This window comes from Rhinopithecus bieti, unplaced genomic scaffold, assembly GCF_001698545.2.
Source record: "Rhinopithecus bieti isolate Rb0 unplaced genomic scaffold, ASM169854v2 scaffold_30452, whole genome shotgun sequence".
NCBI lineage: Eukaryota > Metazoa > Chordata > Mammalia > Primates > Cercopithecidae > Rhinopithecus > Rhinopithecus bieti.
This window is the reverse complement of record NW_016813388.1, coordinates 156,523-171,942: the sequence shown is the minus strand read 5'-3', so window position 1 is coordinate 171,942 and position 15,420 is coordinate 156,523. Positions and strand designations below refer to the sequence as shown.

At 37.5% G+C, this 15,420-nt stretch overlaps 1 protein-coding gene across 5 annotated transcripts in view; it reads left to right on the top strand.

Annotated features, from left to right (window-relative positions):
- The window catches only part of PCDH9 (protocadherin 9), a 999,353-nt gene that overhangs the window by 945,833 nt on the left and 38,100 nt on the right, over positions 1-15,420 (top strand). Inside the window, exon 5 of one of the 5 annotated variants that reach the window (XM_017848175.1) lies at positions 12,203-12,258. The exons of the other annotated variants lie outside the window; for them this stretch is intronic. Within the exon in view, the coding sequence (XP_017703664.1) occupies positions 12,203-12,249 (47 nt within the window). The 3' untranslated portion in view covers positions 12,250-12,258. Of the gene's footprint in view, positions 1-12,202; positions 12,259-15,420 lie in introns of those variants that run through there. 5 annotated transcript variants of the gene reach the window in all.

The window sequence follows — 15,420 nt, the reverse complement described above, 5'->3', positions numbered from 1 at the left end:
TTTTTTTTTTTTTTTTTAAATATATATTGTTATAGGGATAATTTGCAGTGGACCAAAATTGAGAAGATACAGCTTAGAATACCGATTCACTGACTTTTTTGCTTGATGATTTTGGGCATGTCAGTTAGTCTTTTTAAAAATGTAGTTTCTTAATGTGTAACTCTGGATAATAATACACTAAGTGATTATTTTGAAAATTGAATAAGGTAATATGAACTAAACTTAGCACTTGGTACTAAATAGTCAGTCAAAAATATTTGAAAATTTAAAAGGCTATTCCTATTTTTCATTATTTCATAAATACTGATCTGGTTAAATAAAATATTATATGTTTTTTAAAGATAATTATAAATCAAACATCTCTTTTTCCCTACACCCATTACTTACTTGAAATATACAACAAACAACTAATTTCTTAGAAAGGACAGAAGTAACCCCATGACTGGAGATTTTGGGTCATCAGTAGGAGACTTCTGTTATGAAAGATGTAAAATGAGTCAAAATTACCTTTCCATTATTAGTTCCTATCATGATCCTATTATCTTCCAGTACTCTTTAAATGAACTTACTCAAGGTACACCTAGCCAGGCTGGGCTCATCTGCCCAAACTTGGAAGGATAATTTTGATGCATAAATTATGGGGTTGTAGCAAGAATTAAATGAAAAAAAAAAGTAAAGTATTTAGTAGGGTGTTTGGCATGGAGCAAGTTCATGAGAAATGATTATTTGTGATAGAGTTATTTTAAAATCATTATTAATATAATAATTATATCCTTTGGGCTATGCTGTCCATCTTCTTGGTTATGTTCAACTAGTCCTATATTCTTAGGACCTTGTTAGACATGAGAAAAGATTAGCAATGATATTAGTAAGAAGGCAAATTACATTTTGGCCTATGAAAGATTTCAAAATATATCAAGTAACAAAGGCATTTTCAATGATCCTGAGATTACAGTGAGATGAAATCTATAGAAGAATTTTGAGAGGTTCTGATTCTGTTTGAGACATAGATGTAGAAAATAAGAAGCAGGAATGCCATTTAGGTAGTTATTGCAATAATCCAGACAGGAAATGATAGCTACTTGGACAAGGGTGCTAGGAGTGGAAATGATGAGAAGTGTCAGATTTTGGATTTTTGTGAAGATCCACAGAATATGATTGTGCACTGAATGTGAGACGGAATAAAGGATAGTCACATAATTACATGTTTTTTGTCTTGAAATACCAGGAGAATTGCTTTTTCATTGACTGAGAGCCAGAGAAGGAAAATCTGAGACTAGGTGAGACTAGCTCTGCAACAAATATAATTAGAGAAGATAAGAGGGCTGAAGATTAAGGAGCGAGCCTGTAAGGCTCCAGGACCTAGTAGTTGTAACTAAGACATTTGAGAAGGAGTGGACAGTGATGTCACATAACTCCAAGAGAGTGTTTGCTCCAAGTCAAATGAAGAAAGTACAATATCTCAGTAAGGAAGAAGTCGCCAAGGGCTGTATTATGGAGAGATGGAATTACTTGAAGATGTTCAGTCTATATGGTTGGAAAATAATGTTATTTTCCTAAGCACTGGGGAGTCCAAAAGAAGAGGTTTGGGGCAGAAGGTAATGAATTTGCTTTATGTCGAGTTGAATTTATGATTTGGGTGAGATCTTAAGTTACATATTTTTGACTTGAAATTTGAGTGTGGAGGTCAGAGCCAGGTCAGGACTGGAAGCTGAAGATTGATTGTCCTATGAATACAAATTGTGTCCAAGCTGTGGGATTAGATACTATCAGTGAGCATGTGGAGTGTGACGCGACCGATGGAGGGATCTTGGAAATGCCAAACCACAGGGCAGGATAAAGATGAATTTTTAAAGTGGGGAGAAGTATGACAGTGTGAGCAATATGAGAAAATTTCATGAACTCCATTATCTTAGCTCGTAACTGATATCTGACATTTTCCTTCTGCTACCTTTTCTGTTCATCCAGTTGGCAAATCTCTCACTACCCACTAAGCCAGGTAAAGGTAGCACCGCTGCTCTGGGGACTACTTTCTTCAGTGCTGTCTCCTATTGCCCCAAAAGCCACTAGTACTCTCATCAGTTGCTTTTGAAGATATTGGCACTTGGTAGCCCTGGAACACCAGATCCTAGAAGCCCTGCCAGGGCTGCAGGCTCTGCTGCTGTGAAAAAAAGCTCTGGGTGTGCCAAAGCTGTGGCATATTTTCTGTCTTCTCCAAAGCACAATGCCACACTCTGACATAAAGTGGGAGGAAGCCCTCTCTTGCCTTCTATGTATTTGTCATAATCATTTCTGCTTTGGGTCTCAAATATCCTACAGCAGTAACTTGTCATCAAGGAGATAATGGAAACTGAGACAGAAGATAAACAAAGTGTAGAGCACAGGCGTATGCTTTAAATCACCCCTTTCCTTCAACAACCAAGGCATGCCCTCATGCATTCATTTATTCAACAAATATTTAGGGAGAGTCTAGTATGTGCCATCTTCCCTCCTCCAGGAAACACTACCTACTGGTTGCCACACAATAAGGTGATGAGGTGTTTTCTTCATGCCAGCAGGCCTCTAGACCCTTGCTTGTCAAACTCTCACTAATTCAGAATTGCACAACTGCAGTTTCTGATTGAGGATGTTTGGTTTGAGTCCAGGAAACTATTTTCTAGATACTTCTAATGTGCAGATATGTCTGGTGACTATTTTTGGCATCTCATTTATATCTGAATTATGTGTGTACACAGCTTAAACCTTAGGCTAAAATTCCCACAACACAAGGGAAGGGAAAGGTTACAAGTGTGATAAGGAGTATGAGTATTATAGAGAGGAAGAACAATGTGGTTTTCAGAAAATAAAATATAATTTGTTGAAAATAAAAGTTAAATGTGACCTTGAAAAACTAATTTCAGTCAAGGAGTAGGTACTGATTGCAAAGATTTTAAGGGTGATGAGCAAGTAGAATCTATTTGGTATTAAGCTATTAACCATTGGAGAAACTTGGCAGCAAAAAAAATAATAATAATAAAATAAAGTGAATAGCACCATATAAGCACTTGAGAAATATGGCAATAGGTTAGAAGAGAAAGTTACTTTTTGAGACCAGCCTGACCAACATGTCGAAACCCCATCTCTAGTAAAAATTAGCCGGGCATGGGGTGGGTGCCTGTAATCCCAGCTACTCAGGAGGCTGAGGCAGTAGAATCGCTTGAACCCAGGAGACGGAAGTTGCAGTGAGCTGAGATCGCGCCACTTCACTCCAGCCTGGGTGACAGGGTGAGACTCTGTCTCAAAAAACAAAACAACAAAAAAGAAAATGTTACTTTTTGTTGTTGATTTTTTTTTTCTTGTTTATGACATGGGGCGTATATGACATGGTAGAAGATGCAGACGTTATGGTAGAAGTAGTCTGAAGACAGGGAATGTTGAATAGAAGTGTGTGTCTGCATGGTGGCAGGGATTGGGGGTGAAGAGTGACAATTTACTGATCCAGATGCAGGTGTGCTGGTAAGCCTAGAAGATACCAGAAATGTGACAGAAAAGAGAGTAAAAGAAAACAGGGAAAAGATTAGGGGGAAAGCAGGAGATGGTAAAAAGGAAAAAGATCATTTCTTTTTCTCAGAGACTAGTAAGAAAAAAGGAATGAATGTAAAGAAGAGATAAAGAAAATTAGAACCTCAGTAATCTGAGTTAAATATCAGATGGTACCATTCTCCAAGAATGAGGTGATTAGGACTGAACTGAGGCCTAAGAAAGGCTGCCATTTGAATTGTCCTGTGACTCCGTAAGTGATGATTCAAGGAATTGTTGAACAGCAGCTCGAGTGGAGGTAAGGTCAAACAGCACAGATTTGTAGAAGAGCAAGTCAACTCCAGTGTCTGAATTGTTTCAGCAATAGCTCGCAGCTCAGGAGAGATGTAAAGGAAGCAGATGGGGAGAGGCTTTTTCCACCTGGAGAATTAGCCAAGTGGGCACAGCTGAAGGTCAGCAGAGCTGGACTTACAGGTCCTTGCAGGAACATCTAAAATGACTGACCATGGGGTCAAGGCTGGGCAGGAGGGCAGGTAAGGCTGAAGAGAGGTTAATGAACCAGGGACTAGGAAGTGACTAAGGTACTACAGATCTCAATTAGGATGACAAATAACGTTCAGTAGGCACAAGAAAGAAGACATGATGAATTTTGTTTGTAGGTAATTTCTGAAGTTATGTTTTTTGGGAAGTGGTGTAGAAAAAATAGTGTTTTTTGTTTGTTTATTTTTGTTTTTTTCCTGAGTGATAGAATCATTTCTTCCTAATCTGACATTTGTTTTGGTTCCTAATTTGCAGTCTCCACCATAGCCTAAGACCTGAAATATTTATACATTTTAAGTACACTGAATGATAAGGGAATTATAACTGTTAAAGATATTTTTTTTCCATCTAAACAAAATGACTCACTAAAACTATTACAATTCAAGATGTAAATCCAACATACTAGTGCATTCTATTTGTGTATTACATATGTTCAGAAACATGAATACATTAAAATGCACTTGGTATGCAATTGAACCAGAGTTTTAATATATTTTTCTTTGGAGACATCCTTAAATTTTCCATGCCAGGTACATTTTGTATCAGTGTATAAAATTTATATAGCTAGCTGTCACTTATAATTGTAATACATAGTACTTGTTTCATTATAAAATGTGTTCTTTAAACAAAAGCCCTTCAGAGCCTGAAAGAGTTAATATATCTCCATAATCTTAAATTGAATACAATGAAGTGACTTTGTTGGGGGAAAATTAGCATTTGTGTTTCCACTATTGTTGGCTTTTTAAACGAGTGTTGCTCACTCTTGTGCCTTTATTTAGCATTAATAAAAATATTTCTTAGAGTGTTTGTAATTCACAGAGCTGTGAGGGCCCACTGGTATTCATCCGAGGTAATTCCTCATTTGAAGGATGTGAGAAGCCACACTAACACAGGCTACCTGACCCACAGGCAGTTAGAGAAAGAGCCAGTGCTCTCCGGATGATATAGCTCATGCCCTCTGTTTCATCACAGAAGAGGTTTTTAAAATAATCCTCCCCAGTTCTGCATTTCCAGAAGTATCCTAGATACCCAGGCTTCTCTACCAGCCATAGGCCATAGAATGGGGGTATTGCAGGAATTGAAGCATTGTGATGGACGGGTTTATACAGCAGTGGCAAGCTCTGGTATTGATTCAGAAGATTTCACTCTCACAAAGTAAGCCTCTGCACCCTGCTTTCAAAACTGAGGGAAAAATGCCAAAGTTGTATCCTAAAAGGTTAGTTATTTCAGCAACCACATTTTCTAAGCTCTCCGCCTCTGCACACACACACACAGCATATGCAGTAGAGATGTGTCTGTATGCACACAAATTCCTAGTCAAGAAGCAACGTTTCTGTGGTCGTGTGCTCATCATGGAAGATAACCAAAGATGAGTGATGACAAGAGCCTTGCTTACAATTCTTGCTGTTTGGTGTGTTTGAGAGCAATCAAGAAATGCTTGCTGTTTTGTTCCTACTTCAAGGAAAGGAAAATACTCCATATTAATTAAACACATTTGGCTTGGTAGTGTAAGTGTGACAAACAGAGATGTGCCAAACTGCCTGAATATAATTTGGGTCATGAACAAATCACTGCGTCTGCCAGCTTGCAGACAATTCCTAGTCTTTGTGGTCTGTCACATCTCTTTTCTATTAGCTATTTCCCATCTGACGAGGAAAAGAGTACACTAATTTATTTCCTGAAAAAAGATATCCTGTTTTATTGAAGGCTTTTCCCCTATATGCTTATTTCGTGGTGTACACTTCAATGCCTTTGCAAATTGCTCACTGGGGTCTTTTCCTCAAACAGGGAGTGTTATTGTAAAAGAGATGGAAAATATTTTTTAAAGTCAGTCTGTTCTGCTTCATCGCAATGACACGACAATTGTTTTTAGATTAGCTCATACACAGGGTATATGCTTCAAGACACCTGAAGGAGTACTTAACAATGGTAGACATGGGGCATCTCTGGGTTGGACAGCAGGCAGTTTTCTTGCTCTGTGAACAAGGTCCAAATCAGCCTTATGCTCCTTCGTTTACAGGAAATTCGGGGGAAACCTTTTATTTACAAACAAGGAATACTTGCCAAGATGGTATAAAAAGGCAACTGATTAATCAGCATGCAGCCTTCATCTTGAAGGGCCTCATTGCCTGGCCCTTTTGAATGTTCAGGAGATTGGCCTTGTGTGAGAGGGATGTACTGTGGAAATGCCTTTGATAGCTCAGTGATTGAGTCTATCATGCTTTGGAAAGGGACAGGACTTGGTTTAAACAACCCTGCCTGATAAAACAGAGTGTGCATGGCTGGAAAAAAAATTACCTCATTATAGCTCAGTGCTGTTGCCCTTTGGAGTAAAATGAGAGAAAAGCTTGCTCTGGTACTTCTGCTGATAAAATTCACTTTCTGGAACACAACAAAATCCCAGCATATATCATCTGAGAGAAATAAAGCAGTCAAAAAATTGTATTCCTAAATAGGCCTGGAACATCTTGGCAACTGCTAAAGCAACACAAAATAAGGAACACTGCCCTACTAGCTCGACCCTTAAATTATGCAGCTGTTCATTGCCCGAATTATACATCTTAGGCTGCCCTTTGGAAAAAGGCATGGAGCACAGAGCTGGAACAATCCCTGAATTATAGTACAATAAGAAAGACCTCCTAAAGTGTCACATGCATGTAGTGGAAGATAAGAAAGGCCAGCTTAAGTTCCTGGCATTTTAAAGAAGGCAATCAAGAAAGCCTTTGAATTCCTTAGTTTTCTTTCTCTGCAATTAATTTGCATTTTTGTGTTAGTTAGACAAAGCATCCCATTCATGTGTCAGCAGTCCTGTGTCAGTCTTCTTCTCTGGAGACGTGCATGTGTGTTTGGGTTGAAACTGCACCGTATTTACAGAGGGGCCGTTAAGAAACATTAATAACATCAGCAGCAGCAGCAGCAGGCCTACAACATTTAGAGAATTAGTAATGAGAATATTTAGTATCTCAGAAATAAAGACATCATAAAAACAAAGCCATTATATAGCTAAAGAGCAGGACTCTAAAATTAATGTTACCCCTTGTATTGGATTTTACATTTTGGTAAAAAGTGAAACATATTACCCTAGTTAACTTGACACTTGGGTAGCACATTTGATTTATTTTGTTGTGGTAAGACTCACACTTTTTCATTATCCTGTATATACCAGCAATACTTACATTGCATCCAGCTGATTGTATTAATATGTCAAGGTACGTTTGGGTCACTATCAAGTTAAGAGTTAAAAATACTTTATTGGCCGGGCATGGTGGCTCATGCCTATAATCCCAGCACTTTGGGAGGCCGAGGCAGGTGGATCACCTGACATCAGGAGTTCCAGACCAGCCTGACCAACATGGTGAAATCCTGTCTCTACTAAATACAAAAAATTAGCTGGGCATGGTCCCAGCTACTTGGGAGGCTGAGGCAGGAGAACTGCTTGAACCCGGGAGGTGGAGGTTGCAGTGAGCTGATATTGGCCACTACACTCCAGCCTGGGCAACAAGAGCAAAACTCCATCTCAAAAAACAGAACAAAACAAAACAAAACTTTCTTTTTCATTAGTATGCAATATTTTGGACAATATTAATGAGGATACTTACGCTTTCTATCAGAGTTTTACTTACAGTAAGTGGCCAAATTAACTTTTAAACATTTCCTTTTCTAAGGGATACTTTGACAAATAATGTGACACCCTCTTGCATGAAACAAATAATTAAAGATTATGTGTGAGAGCTGAACAATATATTAGGCAAAATTGAGATGATTACAAAGATTACTTTTGGTCCCCCTCCAGTCTAATCTCTCTGGGCTCATTTACTATCCTCGGCCCTTTCCAAATCTAGAGCAGTAGGCAATGCCCCCATTCGCACAGCGATGTTCATGTCCTAACTCCTGTAATTAGAGGATGTGTCAGTTGACATGACCAATGAGACCTTGCAGATGTAATTGGCTGTTAAAATGCAGAGATTTTCCTAGACTGTCCAGGTGGACCCAGTCTAATCATGTGAACGCTTAATCACGTGAGTGCTGACATGCAGATATATTTCTCCAACTACAGACAGAAGATATAGGATAGAAGGAGAAGTCAGAGAGATTCAAAGTGAGAGGGCTCCCCTGTTGTTGCTGGTTTGAAGTGTGAGGTGCCAATGTGTTGAGGAATGTAGGAGACCTTAAGATGATGAGCTTGGTTCCCAGCTGACAACCCGCAACAGCAAGGAAACAGGGACCTTTGCCCTACAAACACTAAAGTCAGACAACAGTTTGAATGTGCTGAGAAGCAGATTTATCTCCAGAACCTCTAGAAAGGAATGCACTGCTGCCAATACCTTGATTTTGTGTTTCTCAGCAGAAGACTCAACTGGGTCACTCTGTACCAGACTTGTGACCTGCAGAATTGTGACATGATAGATGGATGTTCTTAAGCCACTCAATTTGCGAGTAATTTGTTACAGTAGCAATAGAAAATTAATATACCTATCCTCCAGTATTCTTTCAGAAGTTTAATCTTCCTGGGAACATCTGCATTGTAACTATTATTTTTATTGATGGAATTAAATACATGTCCCAGCTACAGCAATTCCAGATACCAGTGAAGTTGTTGTGGGTTGGTTGTTTTTTTGTTTGTTGATTTGGGGAGTGGAAATGAAAAAGGATGTCTATTTATCAAAAATAACATGTCAGAAAGTTGTAGAGTCTAATAATGAAAAGGACTCTGGGGCCGGGCACAGTGGCTCATGCTTCTAATCCTAGCACTTTGGGAGGACAAGGTGGGCGGATTGTCCAAACTCAGAAGTTCGAGGCCAGCCTGGGCAATATGGTGAAACCCCATCTCTACTAAAACAACAACAACAACAGCAACAACAACAACAAATACACACACAATAAATTAGCCGGACGTGGTGGCAGGAGCCTGTAATCCCAGGTACTCAGGAAGCTGAGAAGGGAGAATCACTCAAACCTGGGAGTCGGAGGTTGTTGTGCCACTGCACTCCAGCCTGGGTGACAGAGCGAGACTCCATCTCAGAAAGAAAAACCAAAAGAGAAAGAAAAGGACTCTGGATACAGACTGAAAGGGTTTGCATCCTGAATGTATCACATAGGATCTGTTTAACTTCAGTCAAGTTTCATAAACTTTCTGTGCCTCACTTTCTTTATCGTTAAAAGGAGAATATTAATAGTACCTATCCTGTTATGAGGAGTAATTCCTCAATACATGTAATGTCTGGCATATAGTAAACAGTTTATAAACAAAAATTATTTTGATGATTATTATAGTTGCCCATCTTTATAGGTGTAAAATGCATTTAGCTATTTGTATAGGAAATCTATTTTAAAAGGGAATTGTCATGTTTTATTAGTTTTGAGTATGTTTAAAAATGAAGTAGTAGCAGTTCTTGCACTTAAAATTTTGAAACAGCTGCTATTTCTTTTAACATTGAAACATGTTCTTAAGTGATGACTCAACTTTTATGTGGCAACTGCTCCATATTATGGATATTTTAAAATTATATGTTCAGATTCATTTTAATTCAGTGATGTAAGAGAGAACAGTTTTAATACAAGTTCTTTCCTATTCAGAAATAATGATGTCAAGTTTCTCTCTTTGAACTTACGAAGATACGAACATACAGTTCCCACCCAAACTAGTCTCCTCTTTTCCATCTGTTCACTTTTCTGAGGCTTCAATCTAAGTGAGATGGACACTTGCCCCGTTATAGCTTGCAGCCCATACAGCTGCTAGTAAAGTGCACGTAAGTACACACTTCAAGTGTGCATATTTATGTCTCCCTTGAGTGCAGTGAGCCACAAGTTCTCCTCCAATCTGCCTCTGTTCTGCCCTGACCGTGGCCCCGTTCTGGAGATTTATGCCCATTGCTATACAAAAGTCCTGTGCCTGTTAGTATAGGATTAGTTCTAGCAAACCAGTTCAGTGCAAGTGTACACCTTGTACCCCAGAATACACCTAGATATAAGACATTTGTTTTGTCTCTGGGTCACTTGCACAGCAGAAAAATCAACAGAATCATTAATTAGGTTGGTGCTTTTCTAGCTCTAATGTGCACAGGAGTCACTTGTAGGTTTGTTAAAATTGCAGGTTCAGATTCAGGAGATCTGAGGTGGGGGCTGGGCTAAGACTTGACATTTCTAACAACCTCTTAGGTGACGCCACTGCCCTGCCGCAGCTCCTTGTGTCACCATTTGCATAACCAGAACCTAAAACAGCATTTAAAAACAAGTGTCTTCTTTTAAAGCAAGTTGGCCAAGCGTGGTGGCTCATGCTTGTAATTCCAGTACTTTGAGTGGCCAAGGCATGAGGATTGCTTGAGCTCAGGAGTTTGAGAGCAGCCTGGGTAACAAAGTAAGACCCGGTCTCTACAAAAAAAATTAAAACATTAGCTGACTGCGGTGATGCATGATTGTAGTCCCAGCTATGTGGGATGCTGATGTGGGAGGATTGCTTGAGCCCAGGAGAGTTGAGGCTTCAGTGAGTCATGAGTGAGACTGTGTCTCAAAAAAAAAAAAATTAAATTCAGATTTTGTAGAAGAAAGAAATGTCTGTTTACCCATGACCTACTTGTCGTACATTGGGTCATCACACAGGTAGGCGATCTGAGCAGAACACCTCACCTCTTTGTATAGTGGAGAATCAGATAGTGCCTGTGACTAGAGTTTTTATGTCAGGATTAAATGAATTAACCATGGAAATAACTTAAAAAGAAAGCTTAGATTACAAAGAATAAAGTCTTTTCAAGAAAGTCAGCATGTGAAGTGTGAAGTGGCACATATTTGGCAGATCCTTTTTGAAGAATATCTTTGAGAGGGTTTAGCTGTCATGTTTTTGAACCACCCTTCCATGGGCATAGCTGAAACGTGAAAAGAACTCAGTTTTGTTTGCGATTAAAAATCTACATCTAGTCCTTCCGGTATTACATATGGCTCAAATTCATTTAAGCCCATTGGTTTGGGGCAGTAAAAACAAGTCATGTAGTAGAAAAGTGTCACCATGAAAACTATCCCTTCTAGAAAAGATTTTAGGTTCTTTCATGCCTCCCAACTCTACCTTTCTCCTAGCTGAGGAAAATTGCTAGCCTCAGACTAGTTGAGGACAAAAAAAGATAAGCTCCTCAGGACTTTTCAAACATTAGCTGTTTCTTCTCTCTTGCCAAATGAATTTTGGTTTCACCATATAAAGGGTTTAATTTGAAATATTTGAAAATAATATACTGCCAATACATTATTTATTTACTCAAATGGCTAGATATGTGTAATTACTCTGGATTTTTTTAATTGAGGAAAACAATGGTTAACTTTTTGTTTGAGAAATCTCATCTTTATCATTCTCTCCAAGTATAGCTGCACAGCGAAGACGAAGGAGGAAGTTCATGTCAGTAGGTTGCTAAGCCTTAGGAACAATAGATTTTAAGAGGTGTTGGGGATTCAGCTTCAAAGAGAATCAAAATTTTGTGCCTAGAGAAACAAAAGCTGAATAAAGGGCATTTTTGATATGATAGAAGTTGTGAAGAAAACCAGAGAAGTGAACTAGAAGAAGCCACAGGTTGCTATAATATTCCCTTTTTTAAAAGTGCCCCATAGTGTGGATAGAGCTATTTTTTCATTCTGCTATTTGACTCAACCACAAATGCATGTTCAAAAGATTAAGATTTAAAAGAAAATGAATGGATGCATTTTATCTGTTTCCTAATGTAAAATAAAGCAATTGCACACACATTGCAAAAAATATATAATCATGACCCAGTGTATTTGCTTAGCAATGCTATTCTGAATGTTTTATTATATTCTAGAAATACTATCTTAATCGTTTTCAACAAAATATCTGTGATGTAAAGAAGGAAGTAAAAGTATGTCTTTGATAAAAAGATGCATTATTAATGTAGTCAGAATGCCAGAGGAATGTGGTTCTCTCTAAAACTTAAGTTAATCAAAAGAGGTGTAGAAAGAGTCCCTTTAGGTTCACCCCCATCCCCAACCACACACACATCTCTCACAATAAATCATGCTGAGAAGAGCAAGGGCTCATTGAGTATAATGTCTTAAAAATAGGTATTCTCCTATTTAAGAATACTGTTAATTAAGTTTAAAAAATAAAGTAATACTGTTAATTTCTTTGTTCTCATTACTACAGACAATAAAAATGAATACCTTACTGGATTTGTTTCATCTCACCTGTGATCATAAAAGCTACAACTGTGGCCACACTGAGGGCTGAAGTTACGTTTTCTCTCTTCTGGTCTAATATACTTTCAGACAATTGCATAGGTGAAAAATTCGTCTCCTGAAACTAAAGGATGTGCATGTTTTTGGTAAAGGTTTTCATTAATAATCTCAAATCACACACTGCCAAGAATCTGCCACTGTTTCAAGTTATGGCTATTTGGAGTTCTCGTGTTTTTCTGCCAATGTGAAAATTGGTTTTGTGGAATTGTTTATTGCTGCTTCTTTACTTTTTTTTTTTTTTCTCTTCCGCCAAGAGAATACTTCATCTCTGCAGAAGCAATGGAAGCCTAAAAAGATAGAACGTTTTCATGTCAGAAAAATTAAAGTCATAAAGGAGATAGATTTCCAGAATTAAATTAGAATTGAACAAGTCAGTTATGTGTACATCCATCAACCCAGTGGTCAGGATCTCATTTCCACTGAAACAAACTTAGCTAGAGGGCAGATAGAATTTCTCACACAGAACCACCCCCAGCCCTCCACATACGCACACCTTTCACAGTAAATTATGCTGACAAGAGAAAGGGCTCATCTGCTATTGAATGTAATGTCTTAAAAATAGGTATTCTCTTATTTTAAAATATTGTTAATTAAGTTTGTGAAATAAATAATTATGAAACCAAATATTAAAAAGCTTCAGAAAATATTTACTTTCAGACCCAAAATATAACTTTGATGCTGTTTCTATCATTTCTTGCCATCTTAAAATTTGTAAAACCTCTCATTTTAATTATTAGTTATCAAAAAAATGTTAATACTAGGGATAGTAAGCTAAATCATGTTTTGAACACTTCAGGTTCATGTTTCAGTGCACATGATTCAGTAAGGATTGTGATAATATAGACATAAGAAAGACAGGTGTTAGGGAGGCAGAAAAGGAAGGAAAAAGAAAGAGTGGGAATGTGTTAATTGAACACCTACTATGTTCCATGTACTATGCTACATGATTTCCTTCATGTGTTTCAAGAAGCTTTGCAACAATTTTGAGAGGTAAACATTATCATCCTTATGTATGAATATGAAAACTGAGGTTTTGGCTGCCTAATCAACCTCCCAAAGTCACAAGGCTCACATGTAAAATATACAGTTTATCTGGAGCCAGGTCCATCTGATTTCAGTGGAGAAGAGAAGCTTGTTCCCTGAATGTGGACATTCTCTTTATCCACCCTCATTGTAGTGTATGTTATTCAACACTATTGCCGTATTCTTAGTGGTATTTTGAGTTTCTAAAATCAGGAGCACAGATTTGCCTTCCAAGATCAGGCTAAAAATGCATTTAATTACATTTCTCTTCATTTGAAACAAATGTTTCTTAAATAAACATGAGATCTCATTGTCCTTTTATTTACTTTGTGTAGTGGTTATGACTATAATCTCAACGTCTCCTAGTACAATTTAAAATATCCTTAAATTGCTTGAGATGTCCTTGTCCTAAACTCAGAAATAAAAGTTATTATCAGACATTAATAGCCAAGAAGTCTGTATTTCTGTTTGTTTGTTTTAATGAGTACCTCCAGATGAGTTTGCATCCCATGAAGACAGTTGGAAATATTGGAAATACTGAATAACAGGATTGCAATTCAGTAGTGCGAGTCTTGGGATTAACCAGTTTTGAGATAGGATATAATCATTAAAAGCCAGATATTCTACTCTCATACCTCAATCACCAAGGGCCTTCCAGAATGCAGAACTCTGAGATCTTTTGGGCAAATCACCTATGTAGTTTTTCAAAGAAGAGTTATCGTTTATTTGTGTGTTTGCATTTATCTCCAAAGACCAAATAAAATGTCCGGGAATAATTTTCAGGGCAATCTAGTTGATAAATATGTATAAATTGAGTAGAAAGTTTTATAATTATTATTTAGTCTAATTTTGACCTTATGTCATTTTTAGTATTTTTTATGAAGTGGTTTTATATTTGATATTGGGAATATACCAAATATTGCTTTTACTGTTATTATATTCCCATAGTGATTTTATAGGCATACTCATCACACCATCTACTTAGTATCTGATGTTAATTTATATTCAAATGATGTTCAAACTTTATTTTAGGGAAATAAATACTCCCTAAGGGAAAGAAAAAAAATTATTTTAAGGACAAAATTTTCTAATTATTTAACAGTATCTTCTATAACTGCAAAAGAGAATTTTGTTACTTTTTACTTCAGTTTTTTAAGAAATGTCGGCCAGGCGCGGTGGCTCAAGCCTGTAATCCCAGCACTTTGGGAGGCCGAGACGGGCGGATCATGAGGTCAGGAGATCGAGACCATCCTGGCTAACACGGTGAAACCCCGTCTCTACTAAAATACAAAAAAACTAGCCGGGCGAGGTGGCGGGCGCCTGTAGTCCCAGCTACTCGGGAGGCTGAGGCAGGAGAATGGCGTAAACCTGGGAGGCGGAGCTTGCAGTGAGCTGAGATCAGGCCACTGCACTCCAGCCGGGGCAACAGAGCGGAATTCCCCATAAAAAAAAAAAAAAAAAAAGAAAGAAATGTCTCGGTAGCTTGCATATAATATAATGCATTTAATCCAACTGCCTATATTTACTTGCTGAAAAATAGAGTACTTGGAATTAGGAGGAAGATGCTTCTGGGCTGAGGTTGACAAAACAACCAAAAAATAGTTTCTATGCTGACTTCTCCATTAGGATAAACAAAGAAAATGATGTTAAAGAGCCACAGATTACCAACATACATCTTATTATTCAAAACCTAGAATACATATGAATTATTAAATTTAACTTCAACCTCATTATATCCAACAGCAAACTCATTTATTGTCCTCTTCATAAAGCTACAATAAAATTAAACTATTTTTTCTTTATTTATGGTCTATCAAAGATTATTTGGCATTTTTAAAAGCATCCATAGGCTATTTTATATTAACATATTTCTCTTCTTTGTAAATTTATAATAAACTTTTAATTCCAAAACCTCTATTAAATTAGAGGGTGACATCATCTCTCTAATTCAGTTTGAACAGCTCTGAAGTATATAACATAGGCCACATCAGGTCTGCATTGTGATTTTGCATTTAGCACCAAATCTTACCCACTTCTGACTATCCAAACATGTATTCTCAGTGGGTACAGTACTGTGGATTTTGTAAATTTAAAAAAAAATTC